This window comes from Scyliorhinus torazame, chromosome 14 (assembly GCF_047496885.1).
Source record: "Scyliorhinus torazame isolate Kashiwa2021f chromosome 14, sScyTor2.1, whole genome shotgun sequence".
Classification (NCBI taxonomy): domain Eukaryota; kingdom Metazoa; phylum Chordata; class Chondrichthyes; order Carcharhiniformes; family Scyliorhinidae; genus Scyliorhinus; species Scyliorhinus torazame.
In genome coordinates this window covers 102,811,832-102,834,065 of record NC_092720.1, presented here as the reverse complement: position 1 = coordinate 102,834,065, position 22,234 = coordinate 102,811,832, and the positions used below count along the sequence as shown (strand labels likewise).

Here is a 22,234-nt window from a genome sequence, read left to right as displayed (position 1 = left end):
CACCTGCACACCAACTTTTTGCGACTCGTGCACCAGCACATCCAGGTCCCTCTGCATAGCAGCATGTTTTAACATCTTACCGTTTAAATAACTATCCATTCTGCTGTTATTCCTCCCAAAATGGATAGCCTCCCACTTGGCAACATTGAATTCCATCTGCCAGACCCTAGCCCATTCACCTAACCTATCCAAACTTCCGGTATCCTCTGCACTTTTTGCTTTACCACTCATCTTAGTGTCGTCTGCAAACTTTGACACATTGCACTTGGTCCCCAACTCCAAATCGTCTATGTAAATTGTGAACAATTGCGGGCCCAACACTGATCCTTGAGGGACCCCACTAGTTACAGGTTGCCAACCAGAGAAACACCCATTTATCCCCACTCTCTGCTTTCTGTTAGTGAACCAATCCTCTACCCATGCTACCACTTTACCCTCAATGCCATGCATCTTTAGTTTATGCAGCAACCTTTTGTGTGGCACCTTGTCAAAAGCTTTCTGGAAATCCAGATATACCACATCCATTGGCTCCCCGTTATCTACTGCACTGGTAACGTCCTCAAAAAATTCTACCAAATTAGTCAGACACGACCTACCCTTTGTGAACCCCTGCTGCGTCTGCCCAATGTTTTGTCTTTGTCCTTCCAGGTGCCCCGCTATTTCCTCCTCAATGATAGATTCCAGCATTTTCCCTACAACCGAAGTTAAGCGTACCGGCCTATAATTATCCGCTTTCTGCCGACCTCCTTTTTTAAACAGTGGTGTCACGTTTGCTACTTTCCAATCCTCTGGGACCACCCCAGAGTCTAGTGAATTTTGATAAATGATCACTAGTGCGTTTACAATTTCCCTAGCCATCTCTTTTAACACTCTGGGATGCATCCCATCAGGGCCAGGAGACTTGTCTACCTTTAGCCCCATTAGCTTGCCCAATACTGCCTCCTTAGTGATTACAATCATCTCAAGGTCCTCACCTATCATATCTTTATTTCCATCAGTTACTGGCATGTTATTTGTGTCCTCCACTGTGAAGACTGACCCAAAAAACCTGTTCAGCTCCTCAGCCATTTCCCCGTCTCCTATTATTAAATCTCCCTTCTCATCTTCCAAAGGACCACTATTTACCTTAGCCACTCTTTTTTGTCTTATATATTTGTAGAAGCTTTTACTATCTGCTTTTATGTTCCGAGCCAGTTTACTTTCATACTCTACCTTACTCTTTATGGCTATTTAGTAGCTTTTTGTTGTCCCCTAAAGACTTCCCAGTCCTCTAGTCTCCCACTAATTTTTGCCACTTTGTATGTTTTTTCCTTCAATTTGATACTCTCCCTCACCTCCTTAGATATCCACGGTCGATTTTTTCCCCTTTCTACCGTCTTTCTTTTTTGTCGGTATGAACCTTTTCTGAACACTGTGAAAGATCGCTCGGAAGGTTCTCCACTGTTCCTCAACTGCTTCACCATGAAGTCTTTGCTGCCAGTCTACCTTAGCTAGTTCCTCTCTCATCCCATTGTAATCGCCTTTGTTTAAGCACAAAACACTAGTGTTTGATTTTACCTTGTCATCCTCCAACTGTATTTTAAATATTTACAACCCTCTACACTGATATATATTACTGACATTAATTTCTTACTATACAGCTGGAACATACGTTGATGTCCTTTAAACACCTATTACTCTTGGATTGTTAGTTCACCTTCAAACAGGTAATTGCTTCAGAACCAGATCATTCATTACAGCATGATTAACTTGTTTGCAGCCTGAGTCTTCAAGCAGACTTAATCCACAATACTCAATTTCTTCCAGCTCACCTATAAAGTCACACGTGTTAACTTTTGACAGGTATGTTCTGCTCAGTTTACCTGATGGGTCCATATTCTTCTCTTTCTTATAAGACACTTTCAGACAATATTTTTGGAGCCTTAACAGCACTATTTGAAATCTGTCATGTGCAAGATTTAGTGGCTTGAGAATTCTGTTCATTCCCAAACAGGTTTTTCGTTTCCCAGCAGAGGTGTTATGATTGTGCTATTGATAAGCTTACAGTGAAGCTCCCACTTATTAGTCACCCTGTTGTATCAGGATTCATACTGTCCCCTCAAAGCCCTCATGAATTGCACCACCATGCATTCATCTCTGGTAACAAATCTCATCCATCTTCAACAAGGCTTCCTCTTGAAGGAATCTCTCTCGCACCCTCAAATCATAAATTCTGAACACAAGTTGATCTCAGAGTATCTCTTCTGGCATTTTGCTATTGAACTCTCACCCTGAGGTGGGTTTTCACAGATGTATGAAAGAGGGGGTATGATTCAACATTTTTTGCATTCTCTACGACCCAGGACCCAGTCTGTTTAAGAGTAGACTTTGAGTGTTTCTTTCCTAGTAAGTAAGAGATGTCTATACCTGCTAGCATTTTGTCTCCAGGGTGCAGTTACTCGTGCTTGCTCGAATCTCTTCAGCTTTTCTGCAATATTTGTGTAATGGATTTCAGGAGACCAAGATTGTGCTAGAGTATCACCCGACAACATTGTAAAAAGACATCCATTTTGCAAAACAGTGAAAATCAGGATGGCCACCAAAATAGCAGAAGACACTTTTAACAATCACTACCAAATCGCTGCCACAATGCATTGATAGTTCTTTAAAATAATAGCCATAACCTTGAGTAAAAACAACAGAAGCACTTGCTGAATCACACGATGATCCATATTTCAATGCATATAGAATAAAATATGACCTGCATCACTAATACCACTCCAAGATCCACCTTTGGTCTTGTGTGCTAAGTGTAAGAGTCCTTCCTGTTTGTTTCCTTTGTTCCCATTTCTTTTATGTCATTTTATTATTTTGGTCCGTGGACCCATAATCGGAATGTACCTTTAAGCAGAAGACTCGAGGTTGAAGCAGCCTGCTTGTCAAGATGCTGTGTTCCCAGGTTTTGTTTTTAGAGAGGAGAAACCAGACTCCTCAGGCACCAAGTGGATCCTAGGAACCAGGTTTGGAGGGAGTTGGATCAATTGGTTAAATAGCAAATAGTGGGTTGGCCAGGGACAGTGTTCTGCCTGACAACAGTCAGTGATTGGTTCGTGCGAGATGCTTTCTGAGAGAACTGGGTTGAAGAGTTTAGACCTTGGAAGTGAAAGGAACACTCTCTCCTGATTTCTGAAGTGAAAGAACTACTCGATTGTTCTGAAAACTGAGTATGTCCGACATATCCTTTGCTGTGAACCTGGAATGATGCTGAGTCTACAAAAAAGGTAGACAGCCTTCCCAGAGAAAACCATCTCAAACCTAGAAGGAAGAAGTATCAAAATGAAAGCTGAACTTCAGAAAGTCACTAACTAGAAGTCATTCCAGGGCATCAAAGATCTTAATCCTTTTATTTTTGTTTTGTTTTTTTCCATTTCCACTAACCTCCCTGGGTGGCACGGTGGCACAATGGTTAGCACTGCCACTTCACAGTGCCAGGGACCTGAGTTCAATTCCAACCATGGGTGACTGCATGGAGTTTCCACATCCTCCCCGTGACTACATGGGTTTCCTCAGGGTGCCTTGGTTTCCTCCCACAGTCCAAAGATATGCAAGTTAGATGGATTGACCATGCTGAATTGGCCCTTAGTGTCCAAAGATGTGCAGGTTAGTTGGGGTTGCAGGATGGGATGGAGGAGTGGGCCTGGATGGGGTGCTCTTTCAGAGGGTCGGTGCAGACTTGATGAGCGGAATGGCCTTCTTCTGCACTGTAGGAATTCTATGACTCTAAGGTTCCCTCTCTGCGTTATTTGTATATGTGTGTGCAGTGGAGGTAGTTAGGAAGGGGGAGTTTGGAAAGGAGTAATAGATAGTTACATTTTCTATTCAATTATTTATAATATTGGCAGCATGGTAGCACAAGTGGATAGCACTGGCTTCACAGCGCCAGGGTCCTAGATTCGATTCCCTGCTGGGTCACTGTCTGTGTGGAGCCTGCACGTTCTCCCCTTGTCTGCGTGGGTTTCCTCCGGGTGCTCTGGTTTCCTCTCACAGTCCAAAGACATGCAGGTTAGGTGGATTGGCCATGATAAATTGCCCTTCGTGACCAAAAAGTTAGGAGGGGTTATTGGGTTACGGGGTTAGGGTGGAAGTGAGGGCTTAAGTGGGTCGGTGCAGACTCGATTGGCCGAATGGCCTCCTTCTGCACTGTATGTTCTATGTAATACTGTACATAATAAAAGGTTGCTTGTGTTAAAGTTACAAACCTGGTAACTGCAGCTTATTGAGACCAACGAAGGACCTTGGGTATTTTAAGTAAAATCTAATTGTATCTATTATGACTCCGGGTCAAGTGGGGCTGGAATTAGCCCCTTCAGGATTGCAGTATCAGCAGAGAAGGAAGAAGTTCTAGTTTTGATCATTCATTGTGCAGAGGATTTGTTGTTCACAAGAAAGTATAGCATCTTTAGTTTATGTTCCAATAGGAAATTTTGTTTTGTTGAAAGCCGTGTCAGCAGTTCACAGAACCAGTGTTGAGCCCTGTCAGACATAAATAATGGGAACTGACAGCTCTCCCATATCATATTATATGGATCTCATAAAAAGCCTTTCCTTTCCATTTATTAATGTTAGCTCCAGCAACTCACATGAAAAAAAAACGTCATGCAGAGAAGCTGCAATGTATTAGAGATATTAGAATCAAACGTTATTTCCAACAAATACAGATGGAATTTATTGATTGCCTCTTGTCAAAGTGACATAATTCAAGCAACACATAGGAATGAATTTTCAAGATGCGGTCTTCCTAATTTCAAATATTGTATGAGGAATGGCGAATAGTTGACAGTGAATAATGAATGCAACTTAGTTTGCATACCGCTTTAAGTAGTAGGTGTATACATTTTGATATGAGTGGAAATACAGTGAAGGTCATAGTTCACATATGTTGCTCTGTGTCATTCATGTAAGGGTGCTATTTTCACAAAAATGTTGGCAGTGTGATCGGTGTGAAAAGTGACACCATGGCTGCAGTAAGACCTGAAAGCACATGTGCATTATTACCGAGAAAATAGTCAGATTATAATGCAACATTCAAAAGCAGTTTGCACCAATTATCAAATTACAGTATGACAAAGGCCTGGGTTTTCTTCTGCCAACGGTGGGCGTAATAACAGGCGAGACAAGAATATATCGCGGGAACCGAAAAGTCAGCTTCCTGTCAGCTGGAAAATTGGTTGTGATCATACACTCCAGCCTTCAATGGTAGGCCGCATTTCCTGTTGAACCTTGTCGGGCATCTTTTGAATACATTGAATGCTCATTTTCAAGGCAGCTTGCCAGAATCAAGCCCCGGCTGGATCAAAAGGCTACTCGACCGACATGCACCACATCCAATATATTTTTTAAATTTTTCCAATTAAGGGGCAATTTAGCGTGGTCAATCCACCTACCCTGCTCATTTTTGGGTTGTGGGGATGAGACCCACGCAGACACGGGGAGAATGTGCAAACTCCATACAGACAGTGACCCGGGGCCACGATCCAACCCGGGTCCTTGGCGCTGTGAGTACCACATCCCATGTAAGCACATGGTGAACTGCACTTCACTCATGATTTTGAGGTAGGTTTGCCTATCTTGCACTGTACTGTGCTTGTGTCTCAGCGGACTCTGCCAGGCTTTAGAACGTTGACTTCAGGAGGTTTTCTCAGGCAATGCTCCATATACCAGACAAGTGGGAAGGCAGAGGTGGGTTCTAATGTGCTGCAGGTTAAATGTTTGACTCATTGTCAAGACAGGCAAGGGTGGGGGCTGGAGGATAAAGGCTTGACTGGGGGAGAGGGGGGTTGGGAGGCAGGAGGACTGATAGTAAAGAGACTCAAGGGCAGCAGTCCCAAGGGAGTCCCAAGCAGATAGGCATGACAGCCGACTAAAGAAGTGATTAAGTACTGATTTGAGCTTGAAAAGACTTTCTGTGTCCCAGTCCAGGAAGGGGGAGGGCATTTCAGTCTACTGTCAATGGTAGCAGTATACTGTGTGGAGGGTGTGATCAGCACCTCACACATAGCGGCCCAGGGGTTGTCTGACATAGTACTCAGCCGGAGATGGCAGTCACAGTCAGGTGGAATATGCAGCTTATAGATTGGGAACAGGTTGTGTAGGACTGGGCACTTGATGGGGTGGGGGAGGTGGTCCCTTTATGTCACGGTACAGTAGGCCTCAAGGCGTCGAGGGGTAGGGTCTACATGGGGCATAGGAACATCCACCTCAAATGACCAAGTGAGTAACACAGGGATATCAGCCACTGTCGTAATGAGACCCAGAATTACAAGGATACGACTGAGGGTAATAGAAGTGAGGGAAACCTGAATATCATGTTCCTTCAGGATGATGAAGGAGATTTTCCATAGTCACACAGGGAGGGTCGAAGCTGGCATGGTAATAAAACCTGAGGACCACTATCTTGGAACCTGACGCAATGGAGCTGCTGAGGCAGAAAAATGGCAAACATTGTGCCATGATGGTAAAAGAGGCTAATAGACTTGTGTGTGAAAAGCTGCAGCTCAGCAAAATGAATTTTGTGGGAAAATGGAGAACGACAACTTGTACATCTGGACTTCTCACTGATAACATTTTGTGCCGAAACAGTGAAAACAAGGCTCTCTGAGGGCAACCAATGCCTACATGGTAAAGGATAGTTTATAAGAAAGAACTAAAAACATTATTTTTTAAAAAAGTTTCTGAGATTTCAACAGTGATAACCCTGGGATCAACATTTGCAAGAAGAGACCCGGAGTTTGGAAACTCTGAGAAGAGCACACCCTCCAGAGTGGGCTTGGCCAATTCTCTCTATCGGATAGTGTTTTGAGTTCAAGTTTTAGGTCTTGAAACTTATGTAACTGTTCAAATAGATGCAGAACTAAAGTATCAATGAGTTAAATAAACTTGTGTGAAATAAAGTTTGTATCGAGTATAATCCACATTATGATTGATTTGTCTGTTTCATCAGTTGAAGCCAGTAGAGGGTGACAACAAGCAGTAGAAAATAAAACAAAAATTAACGCTATTGGTGAGGGCTGTTAGCACTTCTGGGAGGAGTGTCTCAAAGCACTGGGAGGTCGATTGAAGGGAACTCATCTGAAATCTGTATTCCCAAAGAAAGGAGGTATGTGCAACTGAGATGTGTTAGGTGTCTCACTGTCCCGTCAGAGGCAATAATAAGCTATCAATGTAAATGTGTATTAATGCGAGATCAATTAACAGTGGTTAGCACTGCAGCCTCACAGCATCAGGGATCAATTCTAGCCTTGGATGACTGACTGTGTGGAGTTTGTACATTCTCTCCGTGACTGCGTCTGTTTCCTCCAGGTGTTCCGGTTTCCTCCCACAGTCCAAAGGTGTACAGGTTCGCTGGATTGGCCATTATAAATTGGCCCTTAGTGTTCAAAAGGTTAGTGGGGGTTACTGTGATAGGGTGAAGGCATGTGTCTAGATAAGGTACTCCTGACATCTGGTGGTGGCTATGGAGTGAGCAGTCGCACATTTGGTGGCTCCTGCTCAAGGTGGATTTTTTTTGGTCTTTTCCCCACCCTCTGGTGTGGCTGGTGGATGGATCCACAGACTAGGAGTGGGGCAAGAAGGAAAGAACTGCTGGAGCAGGAGAGTCTTCGTGGTGCGGCACAGGATAAGATGGCAGAGGGCAAGTGGTCGATGGAGCAGTTAATAGAGCTCCTCAATGAAAAGTTTTGGCAGCAGAAGGAAGAGGCCCTGGAGGACCTAGCCAACTTGATGGAACCGATTAAGTCAGGGATCGAGCGATTGCAGCAGAGGCTGGAATTCCAGAGCCTGGCGATCCAGAAGGTGGGAGAGGTGGTGGGGAAGCACAAGGAGCAGTTGGCCACATTGATGGCAAAGGTGGCAGTGATGCGGGAGACTCAGAAGAGGCTGACGGAGAAGGTGGAGGATCTGGAGAATTGGGGCTGGCTCTTTGCTTGAGGGTTGGGGGGAGTGGGGAGGGTTGCTGACAAGGATGTGGTTGGTGTGGCGCAACTGGGAAGAGATTGATTACGGTGGACAGCTGACTGCAGGGGGCTGGATCAAAATGGGGTATGGTTGATTGGATAGGGAAGGGGGTGGGGTCCCCTGACCAGGCTGATCACGTGGAACATGAGGGGGTTTATTGGGCCGGACAAATGGTAGCATGTATTCACACACTTGAGGAGTCTAAAGGCGGAAGCGGCCTTTTTGCAGGAGATGCACTTAAAGATAGGGGACCAGACAAGGTTCAGGAAGGGATGGGTGGGGCAGTTGTTTCATTTGGTACTGAATATGAAGACGAGGGTAGTGGCGGTGTTTGTTAATAAGCGGGTAGTGTTCGAGGTGGGGAGCATTGTGGCCGATCTGGGAGGGGAGATATGAGATGGTTAGTAGAAAGTTGAAGGAGATGCCGGTGGTTCTAGTAAAAGTCTGTGCCCCAAATTGGGATGATGTAGATTTTATGAAGTGATTGTTAGGGAGGATTCCTGACTTAGACTCGCACCGGTTCATTATGGAGGTGGGATTTTAATATGGTTTTAGAACTGAGCTTAGACTGAGTTCCAAGTCGTCGAGGTTGTCGGCAGTGACGAAGGAGCTGAAGGGGTTTATGGAGCACATGGGGGGGGGGGGGGGGGGGAGGGGGTGACCCTTGGGGGTTTGGGAGGCCAGGAGCAAAGGAGTTTTCGTACTTTTCCCACGTGCACCGGGTGTACTTCGAGATTGCCTTTTTGTGTTAGATAAAAACGATACGAGTGAGGTCACGGCCGTCACGCCGTGGGAGGCGCTCAAGGCGGTGGTTAGGGGGAATTCATGTCAATTCGGGCGCACAGCAGAAAGCAGATTGGGCTGAGATGGCAAGACTGGTGGACGAGATTTTGAGGGTGGATAGGAGATACGTGGAGGCACCAGAGGCAGGGCTGTTGAAGGAGAGGCCGAGGCTCCAGATGGTGTTCGAGCTAGTGTCTAAGGGAAGGCAGTGGGGCAGTTACTGAAGGCCAGAGGGACGGTATATGAGTATGGGGAGAAGAACAGCAGGATGTTGGCCCTTCAGCTGAGGAAGCAAGAGGCGGCAAGGGAGATTGGCAGAGTGAAAGGTTTTATAGAAGGCTATACGAGTCTGAACCCCCAGTCGGGGGGATGGAGGGGATGCGCCGGTGTTTTGGATGTGCTGGTGTTTCACACAGTAGAGGAGGGGCTGGTTCAGGGACTTGGGGCCCCAATTGGGTTAAGGGAGGTGAAGGACAGTGTGGGGGCGCTGCAGGCAGGGAAGGCACCGGGGCAATACGGGTTCCCAGTGGACTTTTACAAAACATTTATTTGAAAAAGATTAATAATGAGGGTTAAAAACTATAGTACGAGAGAAAGTAGTATAAAGAGAGTAATATAAAGAAGCACAGGAAGAGTTTCTATCAGTATTTAAATAAGAGTTAACAAAGTGAGCATTGGTCTCATAGAAAGTGTGTCTGGGCAATTGCCAATGGAAATTAGGCCTAGGGTGGATGAATTGAAGAGGTATTTTGCATTGTTCCTCACTATAGAGGACGCAAGTAACATCCCAGAAATCGCTGTAAACCAGGAAATGGAGGCAGGGAGGAACCTTAGAAAATTACAATTACTAGGGAAGTGGTATTGAACACTTTTTGGGTCTGCGGGCTGACAAATATCCTGGTCTGATAGACTTCATCCTAAGGTCTTGAGAGAAGTGGGGCTCATGAGATAGTTGATACATTGGTTTTAATTTTCAACATTCCCTGGATTTAAGGAAGGTCCCATTAGATTGAAAGATAGCAAATGTAACTCCTTTATTCAAAAATGGAGGGAGACAGAAAGCAAGAAACTATTGGCTAGTTAACCTAACATCTGTAATAGGGAAAATGTTAGAAGCTAGGATAACCCTCAGGAGGACCAGGGACGATCACTAATCAATCCCCCATGGGGCTCGTAAAATATGAGTTCCCATGGTAGCGAGCGGAGGCCCAGATGGGACCCATCAATGAATCCTGTATAGAAAGACCAGTTTTCCACTCATGTGCCCCACCCACCACCTGTTTGCACATCCAAAACACCGGCGCATCCCCTCCATCCCCCCGACTGGGGGTTAAGACTCATATAGCCTTCTATAAAACCTTTCACTCTGCCACTCTCCCTCGCCGCCTCTTGCTTCCTCAGCTGATGGGCCAACATTCAGCTGTTCTTCTCCCCATACTCTTAAACCGTCCCTCTGGCCCTCAGTCATGGCATGCAAGAATATGGGTGGATGGCTGAGAAATCCCAGTAATATTAGGGAAGCTGCCCCAGAGGGGAACAGTCACAAGGTTGCTGAAGGCCATACCCATGGCAAACCCAGGCCAGAAGCCAAAGCTACCTCAGGCCCAGGCCTCACAAATTTACCAGCTCAAAAAGGACGAGATGATACAGTTGCACTGTACCACCGCCACCAAGGTTGCCCCAATTAAAATCAAACTTCAGGTTAATGATCACTCCCTGCAAATGGAAGTGGACACAGAAGCCGCCGTCTCCATTGTTGATGAACAGACGTTCAGTTGCCTCTGAATGGGCATCGTGCCTGTGGGACACCAGGGCCAGGTTGGCCACATGTACGGGGAAACCTCTACAGATTGCAGGAACCACTGTGACCCCGGTTACCCATGGGCAACAGAAGGTGCGACTCCCTCTGATAGTCATATGAGGACCAAAGCCTAGTCTTCTGAGCTGAGACTGGCTCGAATAGATCCGTTTGGACTGGCGGCAAATTTTCAAATTGGAAAATACATTGAGGTATTTCAAGAGAGCCTCGGTAAAATCAAGGGAGCAAGGGCAAAAATCTATGTAGACCCCTCTGTCTACCTAAGTATTTCAGGATACAACTGGTCCTCTGTGTCTTACTCGCCAAGTTGGAGACTGAACTCAAGGGATTGGATGTATTGGCATTATACGTCCTGTGCAATATGCAAATTGGGCCACATCAGTAGTCCCGGTCCTCCAGCCCGACATGTTGGTCTGCCTTTGCGTGGACTAGAAATGAACTCTTAACAGAGCCTCCCATCAAGACTGTTACCCCATGCCGCGCATCAGGCACCTCTGTACAAAACTGGCAGGAGGCCACACGTTCAACAAGCTTGATATGAGCCACATGTACCTCCAGCTAGAGCTCGAGACGGCATCCAAAAAATACCAAACTATCAATACCCATAAGGGCTTGTGTGAATGCACCTGCCTGGCTACCTTTTGGAGTCCTGCCGGAGTATGCTATTTTTCAGCGTGTAATGCAAAATATCCTTCAAGGCCTGCCTAAGGTGGCAGTGGACCTAAATGATCTGTTAACCCCAGAAGAATTGAAAAAGAATATCTAGCAAACTCGGAGGAAGTCCTACAACGATTCTCTACCGTGGGCATCCGTCTCAATTGGGAAAAGCACATGTTCCAGGCGGGCGAGGTAACATACCTCGAGTGCCACAACAATAAAGATGGCCTGCACCCTTTAAAAGACAAAGTGGAGGCCATAAAAGGGACACCGATCTCGTGAAACATGACCAAACTGAAGTCATTCTTAGGCCTCGGCAATTATTATGGGAAATTCATCCCCAACATGACTACTTTACTGGCACCCTTACACACTGTTGAGGAAGCACCAGAAGTGGTTGTGGCTGGCGCCACAGGATGAAGCATTCCTGAAACAACAGCTGCTATTGGCAACATTCCTCCAAAATATTTATTCAAAATGTCCTATTATTATGACAATTTTTTTAAAGAATGAAATACAATTTTGAATTCCTTTTTTCTAACTGGATTTCTTTTCAAAAATAATGAACTGTAATCTTATTAAGATAATGGGCACTGCAGCAGCCATAATATACAACTCATTCTTCCCAACTGGGATGTAAAGGGAACAGACACACCCACCCCTGAGGAGTGTGAAAAACCCCATCACCTGGTGACTTACACACTACAATGAAACTCTTCAAACGTTTTGGAGATGACGTATCAAAATGTAATGTAACTTGTTATATACAATACAATGACTGCAGGAGACACGGTAACAAAATTCCTCTGGAATATACAGCCAGCAGAACTTTCTGAACTTTTTACCAAGCCAGAGAGAACCACAGAGGTGGGAATGCTATACTGAAAGGCTGAAAATAGCTTTTCTTCCTCTTTCCATCAGATGTATTGCACCCAATTTACAAAGAACCATCCGGACAAGGAAAATCTACTGCAAACCGAGTACTTTGGAAATAAAATATGGAATTCTGCTCCACAGCACTACAGCCAAGGAAACAACTGATCAAAATGGCTGCAACATGAAATCACCATATGGAGACCTGCCAAAGGATAGTTAATTGTAATTTTATTTGATTGTTTATCCTCTTCACAAACTAAAATATATTTGTGTCTATCCTCTTATTCTATCATCTGTACTAGTGTGTGTTTGGGGGGGGGGGGGGGGGGTGCAGGGAATGTGTGAGACATATGAATCATGATCATGATGTACCTAGCTTTTTTTAAATTTGTGAAGTAACCTCAACAAACCTATTTTGTTATTTGATTTAAACTCAGAAAACATGTCTGATTAATCCTTTGTAAGCTGGGGACTCCTGCTGTATTGGCACAGTACATCCTCTCTAAATTCACACAAACCCTAGTACAGCTAGACTTAGAGTGGTAAATTAACGGAGTCAATTTTTATCCCTCCTCACATGGTTGTGACATCTACTGGACTGTTCAGAGTGATTTAAGAGAATATTCGCCACACAAAGGGGAAATCTGGCCATCTTTTCCAAACGCTGTTGAAACTGGGGTCGACTGAACGTTTCAAAACTGGGCAGGTAGATTCTTGTTGGGTATGGGTCTTAAGGGTTACAAACCAAGATGGATAGATGGGGTTAAGGTTCAAATCAGCCATGGTGCAGCAGGTTCTGGGTGGGCGTAAATGACCTACTTCTGTTTCTATATGCATGGCAGGGTTCCAGTTTAGCAGTGTGACAGAAGTGGCACGGAGGTGATTCACTTCATGATATCAGGAATGAATCTTAAATTATGACAGAGCAGAGAAACAGAATGTTAAGGGACAGAGAGAATTACGAGAGCAATAAAATTGGACAACATTGTGAAGAGTTTGGATAGGTTAAGTAGAGGAAAAGTATCTACAAACTCTTGGCACAAAGCTGAATGTTCACAAAGAAAGTGTATGCAAATTAAGCAACACTTTGGTCATTTGCTAATTTACCATCTGAGCACGATTTCAGGATTTGTTTGGGTTGGAAATCAGAACAAGAAGGGAGATAAAACAAAGTGCTCCGCACCAACCTGGTTTTCAGTGAACATTACCAAGAAAAATTAACTGACTTTATGCATGCAAAGAAAATATTTTTTTTAGAAAATGAACATGTTTGGCTAAAGGTTAGAAGTGTGCACAATCCCAACAAACCATTTGGCTCTCATCTTGTGTACATCTCACTGTTTTATCATCTACTCAGTTACATAACATTGTAACCGGGAAGCTTCTATGAAGGCTTGCTTAATGGACGTCATTGATTTCAGCCGCGAGTTCTGAGGCTGACTTGCAAATTCAATCTCCAATTAATCGGATCAACCGGCTCACATGTTTTGGCTGATATAGAGTGTTGGAGGATTGTCCCTGCGTGTTTTTGAAGTCAGTGGAGGGACAGTTCTGCTGTAAAGCGTGGCCCCAGCTCCCGATCCCGAAGGACGAAGACATGTCAACTGATTTCAGCGGATACTGGAAAATGATATCCAATGACAACTTCGAAGAGTACCTGAAAGCCCTGGGTAAAACCTGACCACCGGTGTCTGTGCATAACCAGAGACTCGACAGCTTTGCACTCAGTTCTTGCCGCAGTTGTTTAAACGGCGCTGTTTTGAGAATGAACAGGGGGATGGCAAATTTGAAATCATTGCCATTTTTCAACCCTGCATGTTAAGGTGCAACTGTGTTTTGGGGTGGACTGAAGTGGGTTTTTAAATCGTTTTTTAAGGAAATTGTTGTTGATATTTATTTAAACCGCTACTAAAACCTAATCCCAAAGCTTCTAAAGTGTTGTATTGGTTCTGAAAGCAGCTAGCGAGGGGGGCGATGATAAGAAACGCAAGTCTTTCATTAATGTCAGGATTGAATTTAGATCTTCTTTCTTGAATCCGATCCTTGCAAACATCTGAGCCTTCACTTCGAGACTTGTAATTTATTTAAGGGGTAGAAATACTGATTGAAATTTTCTTTTTTTTTGAACATAAAATGCAATTAAGTATTGTTGCTTTTCAGTCGAACACCTGCTATTTTGTCTCCTTTAACAGATGTAAACATTGCTTTGAGGAAAATTGCGGTTTTGCTGAAACCAGACAAGGACATTGTTCAGAAGGGGGACCACGTGGTTATTAAGACCATCAGCAGTCTCCGCAATTATCTCATGGAATTCGATATTGGCAAGGAGTTTCCTGAGGATTTAAGCGGGATAGATGACCGCCAGTGTATGGTAAGCATTGTGCAGTAATGGTGCCACAAGATCTGAGAATTACAGGTCAGGGTGCATTCTGACAGTAGTATTGGGAATAAGCATTGGAAATATCACCAAACCTGCACAGACCCATCAGCCTGAGGACAATACGGCAGTGTGTGCAGTGTCTGGAGCTTTCAGAGAATCCTGCAGTGCAGAAGGAGGTTATTCGGCCATCGGGTCTGCAAGGATGCTCCAAAAGAACACTCTACCTGGGTCCACTCTCCCGCCCTATCCCTGTAACCCAACCCATGGCCCATCCAACTAACCTGCACATCTCTGGACTGTGGGAGGAAACCAGAGCACCCAGAGGATCCCCACGCAGACACGGGGAGAATGTGCACACACTAACCCAAGACTAGAATCGAACCCGGGTCCCTGGCACTGTGGGGCAGCAGTGCTAATCACTGTGCCACCATGCCGCCCCAATGGTTATGCATTGAGTCAAATTCGTAATGGATACAAGTGTTCTGTGTCAGTATGGTCCCAGACTGATTTGGGTCACATTTTACTGGCAAGATAATGGTGAGCCGAATGGTGCTAGTGTTATTCATGTGTAAATGGTTCAGTCACTTCAGGCAAAGTCTATAATAATACACACCACAGGTTGCCAACACTCTAGGATTGTCCCCCAGCCTCCAAGAATTGAAGGTCAAACTGTAGGCACTCCTGGAGAAAAATCGTAGGGATATTAATTTTTAAAAAAATTATCTGAATATTTGTCTTCACCAGACATGATATTGAAAATGCGGGTGGGGAGGCTGTTAGACTGATAACCAAGCAAGTTTGGTTATGAGTCTTTTAGCTTTCTAATTGAGTAGGAGGGCAGTAGGTCACAAGGATGGATGTGTTGGCTGATGAATGACTGGAACATGAGGGCAAATCATGTGATGCAACCTCCCAGGGATACATTTAATCATAGTCGGTAAGCCTGTATGTCAGCATATATTAATATATGCGCAGTTAAATGCCTGTATTCAAAACTGATGTCCAAGTTGTGCTGTTCTATCATTAGCCTTGGGAAGGTGGTGGCATTGTCACTGGACTAATAAACCAGAGACACAGGGTAAAGCTCTGGGGATTCGGGTTCAAATCACGCCACTGGAATAACTGGAATTAAAAGTCTAATAATGATCATGAAACCACTGTCAATTGTAATAAAAACCCATCTGGTTCACTAATGTCCTTTTAGGGAAGGAAATCTGCCGCTCTTAGCCTACATGTGACTCCAAACCCACAGCAATGTAGTTGACTTGAAACTGGCCCCTCGAAGGCAATTAGGGATGGGCAATAAATGCTGGCCCAGTCTGCGCTGCCCACGTCACATGAACGAATAAAAAAAAAAAATTAGCTTTGCAAAAATGACTTCACTGTCTATCTCAGCATTGATTTGTATTGGATTGCTGTAATTTGTGGGTAGTTACCAATTAAACTCGCTGGAGGTATTTAGGACAAGTAATTACAAACCTTTAACAATGCGTAAGTTTCTGGCATTGAAAATGCAAGAAGTCGAAATGTAAATTCTCATTCCTTCAGTTTGTGAATTGTTTTAGGAAATTTCAACAAAGCTAAATTTCAAAACCTCTCAATCCAATCTTTCTTTCCCTCTACTAACAGTTTGGTGCCTAATTTTGACACTAAATTCATCCTGTTTAATTCATTCTCTCAGTTATTTCTCATCCATTAAATCTTACCGGTTCAGGAGATATTTTGTTGGTTGCCCGGCCTACTCAGATCCCAGATGCTCCGTTTCTCTTGCAGTACCTTTATCAGGTCACACTTTCAGCAACATACAGGGAAATATTGTTTGAGCTGAGGGGTGCAGCGGCGCCTGCTCTAGGACTTGAACATAGAATATTGTCCAGGACTCTGGTGCAGTACTGGGGGAATGCCGCACAGCGGGAGGTGATAGCATTGGCTTAAGCCATTAAGCCGGAGTCTGCCTGCCATCTCAGGCAGGCATAAAAGATTCTGCAGCACTTTTCAATGAAGAACGGTGGGCGGGATTCTCCGTTTTTCCAGCGTCCGGGGGTTTCCCGACGGTGCGGGAAACCCCATTGATTGGCCGGCGTAATGGAGAATCCCGCCGGCGGGTCGGGGCAGAAAGGTGGCGAGGCAGAGAATCCAGCCCAGTGTTGTCCCGGTGCTCTGGCCACAAATTATTGCTTAGCCAATGGCAACCGTGCAATTTAATTGGTCATTTATTTCATTGTTATTTGTGCAAACTTGCTGTGCACCAATTGGCTGTCACCTTTCCCTGCAGAAGTAATTAATTTGCTATAAAGTGCTTTAAGACATTGAGGTTGCGAAAGATGCTATACAAATACAAATTTTTCATCTTTAAATAGCAGCTGCATATGGACATGCCAGTGTGTGGTTTGAACCATGAGTGCCTACACAGAGCTGCCAATTTACCAGTTCAAACACCTAGTGGCTGTAATTTGAGCGACAGGTATTAAAGTTGCTCATGATGAAAACACTATGTAATACTTTGAAAATAGCTTTTGTTTTAAAATTAATTTACATTTTGAGTCAATATTGGTGTCCATAAGGACAAAGTATGTTCTGCACTCAATTTGTCAGGTTAAGCACACTCCTGTCATCTGACTCTGACTTTGTTGTGCAGAGTGCACAGAGGGAATTAATTTTATTGAATTTAAGAGTATTGAAAACGCAGGTCATATGGCCAATTAAGGTGTCTCTTCTGTTGCACTTATGTTGTGTATTTTAATTGTGTGAAAATCAGGTTTTAAAATTATCAATACAAACTCTAAGGCCAGAATTTTATATTCGGTGGTCAGGCGCATAATCAAGCTGGCTATGACGGCGGGCACGGTTCCCGACTCGCGCGATATCTATCTGAAAATCTGCAAAGAACAAAGAAAACCCAAAACCAACATGGATGCTGTGTAAAAGCCAGATAACTTCAAGATAGCCCGTAACCTAAATTTGAATTGGAAGAACTAGAAGAATCAGTTTGAAGTCTTTCACTTGGTCTCTGCACTTGAATCAGCTCCTGAAATTAGGAAAATAGTTCTCCTACTACATCTGGCAGGTCTGCAGGCGTTTGAACTCTTTAACTCATTTGATTTCTCAGAAAATTAAGGTAAAGATAAGTATGAGAAAGTAATGGAAACATTTTTCATTGCAAAAAACAGGTCAATGAGGTGTATGAGAGATACATGTTTAAAAACAGGATGCAGCTAAAAGGGGAATCCTTTGACTCTTTTCTAACTGATTTGAGGCTCTGAGTGCAATCCTGCAATTTTTCCTCAATTACTGAATCAATCCTGCGTGACCAAATTGTGTTTGGCATATTTTGAAGATCAAATGCGGGAACATTTACTAAGAAAACCAAACTTAACTTTAGAAGAAGCCATCAATCTCTGTAAAGCAAGTGAGCAAACCACCAATGAATATGCAGAATTCAGATCCCGTGAAAAGGCACGAACTTCAGCAACGTGGACAGCACCAGTGCCTCTGGGATGCAGTGTAAAACAAATCGCGCTGCTGTAGATAGCCGTTTTGCGCAGGCGTGGGTAAGAAAAAAATACAAAATGGACATTCGACGTTCTGCGCATGTGCAGGATCCGTTCGTACATGTGCACTTTTTTAAAAAGGACGCAAACTGGAAGTTGACCGATTTGCGCATGCGCACGAGATGTCACCAACATGATGACATGTACACGCTGTGCACACTCCCACTGAAATAAACACTGTCCTGCATTTGGAAAAAGGTGTACAACATGTAACAAACTCTATCATTTTGTAACACCATGCAGATTTAACACAACAACAAACCAGTATCAATTTGAAAAGGCATTTCAACAGCATAAAAAAAGTGAACACTATACAAAACAAGGAAGAAGAACAAATTTTAAAATCAAAGATTGATCTTACTGTGCCTATTTCACTGGACACTTTCATAATAGAAGCAATCACTAAAACAATTGGAAACAATATTGCTGACAAAACAATCAGGCAATTATACAATAGAAATAAAGATTGGATGGAAACATTGATCATAAATGGATCATAGGTACAATTTAAATTGGACACTGTCGCACACACTAATCTGATAACAGAATCAGATTTGGGCAAAGCAGCAACATGTCCAAAATATAAAAAGACACATTGTAGATTTACAGACTACAATGGAAATGAAATAGCAACAAAAGGTTCATGCTACCTCATAGTTCAGAGTGGTGACATTAAAATTCCACTTGATTTTGAAACTGTGGATGACATAAACTGCTCACTTATTGGAGTAGATGCATGTATTCAGCTAAACCTGATGCAGAGAAGTCACACTGCCAACTCTTTCCCTGGTTCGAAAGATATAGTACTTGCAGATATGTTATCCAGAGCCACAATGCACGAGGATAACAAAGTTGTTGATGTTTTACTCAGTATTGAAGCAGAAGCCAACTTCATCACAGCAATGCTAAATGTCACAGATGCTAAACTACAAATAATCAAGGCAGAAACTCTACGAGATACGACACTTCAGCAAGTGATACAATATGTACATACTGACTGGCCTAAAGGAAATGTGCAAACTTTCGCAACATCAGAAAAGACCTGACCCTTTCTATTGAAAGGCTACCACATCATAACTCCATCATGTCTTGGACGAGACATTCTCGCAGAAATCCATGAAGGACTTCAAGGCATTAAGAAATGTTGAAGAAAAGCACAGCAATTGTTGTATTGGCCTGGAATCAACAAGAATATAGACAACTACATTCAACCGTGTTGGATGTGCCAAATGCACCAACCGGCACAATATAAACAGACCTTGGTGGAAAGCGAACTAGTTACTCAACCATGGACAAAAGTCACCATGCATTTATTTTATTTTCAAGGCTGTGATTATTTAATAATCATTGACTATTACTCAGATTTTCCGGAGGTTATCACATTATCCGACTCAACAACGCATTCAGTTGTCAGGGTAACAAAAATTGTATTTGCCAGACATGGCATACCAGTTAGTGTTGTCACAGACAATGGACCATGTTTTAGCAGCCTGGAGTGGTTACAGTTTGCCAGTGACTATAACTTCACACATGTAACCTCTAGCCCACTATACTCTCAGGCAAACGGGAAAGCTGAGAAAGGGGTGGGAATTGTGAAGCAGCTTCTCAAAAAAGCTATGAAGGACAGAAAGGACATTGACTTAGCACTGTTAGCATACAGTGCTATACCATTGTCATCGGGGCTTACTCAATTATTCTTATTTCTCAATAGCACAACTATTGATGGAGCGAAGAATACATACTACGTTACCAACAAAGATGAACAAGTCATGCATAAAAAAATGCCATGATGTGGAGATGCTGGCGTTGGACTGGGGTGAGCACAGTAAGAAGTCTTACAACACCAGGGTAAAGTCCAACAGGTTTTGTTTCGAATCACCTGAGGAAGAAGCAGTGCTCCGAAAGCTAGTGATTCAAAGCTAGTGGACTTTAACCTGGTGTTGTAAGACTTCTTACCATAAAAAAAATGCAGCAACTGACGAGTAAGCAAAAGAAGTATTACGATTAGAAACTCCAAACCACTATAGAAGGTGATATTGTATGTATTCGGAATCCTGAAGGTGGATGGATGGACAGTACTCAATGAACTCACACCAATGTCATACGTGATCAGAACAGAATCTGGAAAGATTTTTCATAGAAACAGAAAATCAATCTGTTACATTCACAGAATCAGATACCACGCGTCAACAACTTCTATTTCCTACAACTGACTTTCCAAAAGCTATATTGTCAAATGTACCAGATAATTCAAATAACATTGCTGTAACATTAAGAAGGTCCACAAGACGTAGGAAACCTCCAAATAGATTAAATCTGTAAATCTAATATTAGTTCTATCATTGTTGACTTACTGTATCATACTGTAAACACGAAAATGTATAGTCAATATTTTTCTCAAAGAGAGGAGGTGACATTATACAAAAATACAGCATGTGAAGAGTTAATGTTATGTTAAGCCTAGCCACTGGAGGGAGCTAAGGGACAGTACTATAAATTTCACTGGCTCTTAAGCTAAGGGGAGGAGTTTAGACTGGAGCTGAAGAAGATAAGATTCATAGTATATTGCAGAGTTAGTTAAGATACAATAGTTATAACTAGTAGATAGAGGTAGTGTTAGTGAGTGTAGTTTAATTCTTACATGTATGTTAGCAATTCAGAATAAGTGTCAAACTCAACTTTGGTAGTGTTAATAAAATTAATTTAGTTTAGTTCAGTTCTTCAAAAGAGCTTTGTGATTACTACGCCTTCCATCCTGGAAACCCCTCACAAAGATCACCACAGGCAGGTTCTCCTTGCAATGTCTCGCAAGATTGCATCGAGTACGGTCAAATTAAAGAAGTGTTGAAAATCTCTGATGGAGAAATTTCAGAAGTTTCTGCTACAGAAGAATATTTGAAATCTCGGCAGGAGAACTTTAAGTTTCTTTAAAAAAATATTGATATTAAAGTTTTACACTCGTGAAGGGTTAAGATATCCAATTACCTTTACAGGATGTGGAATAATCCATGGAATTAGTCATACTTCATTCATTTAATGGAGCTGAACTATAGCAATCTTGACACTGCATCAAAATACACTGGCTGAATTGAAAGTTTAGCTAATATTGAACATTACTGCAGCAGAGAGAAAGAGTGGCTTTTCACGGTTTTATAATTGGGGCTACAACTGTTCAAGCCATACTATGAAGCCTCCTGAAATAAGCGAGCATAAATTCTCACGTCCAATCAATAAATCCACATTTGACATTGTTTTCATTATTTTTCCATTTTAGACCACAGTGAATTGGGATGGGGATAAGCTTGTGTGTGTACAAAGAGGAGAGAAACGAGGCCGAGGGTGGACTCACTGGATAGAAGGCGATGAATTGCATCTGGTAAGTCATTTGTCAGTGGATAATATGGTGCCGCCTATTTTTTCGTAGGATTGGTATTCTTGAAAAGAATTAAAATTTGATTTTTGCTATTTGCAACTTACTGCATGTAGGCCAAGAGATTGCATAACTTTTGATGCAGTGGACATGCAAACTTCATGCTGCCTCATAATTTAAGTTATTGTAGTGTTCAACTGGCATTGAGTGCGCTATTGAGTGGCTGCATGTCTGAACAGAGGGTGCAAAATCATAAGATGCTCGCGTGAGTTCAATTTAGCCTGCACTACTGTGTGCATTGATGCCCACGAATGAGGGGGATTGTTATGAGTGCAGCAAGTCATCTTAAAGTGATTTGACGTGGGGGAAAACATAAAAGACGATACAAAGTGACTGAGAGATGTCCCCAAGGTTTCCCACACAGCATTGAAGGCCCTAGGTGAGGAGGTGGAGAAGAACCATAGAATCCCAACAGTGCAGATGGAGGCCATGCGGCCCATCGATTTTGCACTGACCTCTGAAACAGCACCCTACCAAGGCCCATAGACCCACATCTACACCCTCACCCCCTCGCCTTATCCCTGCAATCACACCTAACCTGTACATCGTTGAGCACTAAGAGGTAATTTTGCATGGCCAATCACATAATTCGCACCGTTTTGGACTGTGGGAAGAAACCAGACCATCTGGGGCAAACCCACGCAGACACGGAGAATGTGCAAACTCCACACACACTCAACCTTTCAATCATGACAACCAACACCACACTCGCTGACATGCTTCCTCTGACTGAACAAAGTGGTGCT

The 22,234-nt window shown here is 43.3% G+C and overlaps 1 protein-coding gene and 1 long non-coding RNA gene across 5 annotated transcripts in view; both read left to right on the top strand.

The window, feature by feature from the left end:
* The first annotated feature begins 1,212 nt into the window (after positions 1-1,212).
* LOC140389922 (uncharacterized) lies at positions 1,213-6,935 on the top strand. The gene is made up of 3 exons (XR_011934510.1): positions 1,213-1,706; positions 1,807-1,842; positions 6,708-6,935. It is a non-coding gene; the product is annotated as an uncharacterized lncRNA (long non-coding RNA).
* Positions 6,936-13,496: 6,561 nt separating this feature from the next.
* The window catches only part of rbp1.1 (retinol binding protein 1, cellular, tandem duplicate 1), a 28,608-nt gene continuing 19,870 nt past the window's right edge, over positions 13,497-22,234 (top strand). Inside the window, exons 1-3 of one of the 4 annotated variants that reach the window (XM_072474570.1) lie at positions 13,497-13,797; positions 14,320-14,498; positions 21,333-21,434. In XM_072474570.1, the coding sequence (XP_072330671.1) occupies positions 13,725-13,797; positions 14,320-14,498; positions 21,333-21,434 (354 nt within the window). In that variant the 5' untranslated portion in view covers positions 13,497-13,724. The remainder of the gene's footprint in view (positions 13,798-14,319; positions 14,499-21,332; positions 21,435-22,234) is intronic. The other 3 variants (XM_072474571.1, XM_072474572.1, XM_072474573.1) reach the window with 3 other exon arrangements.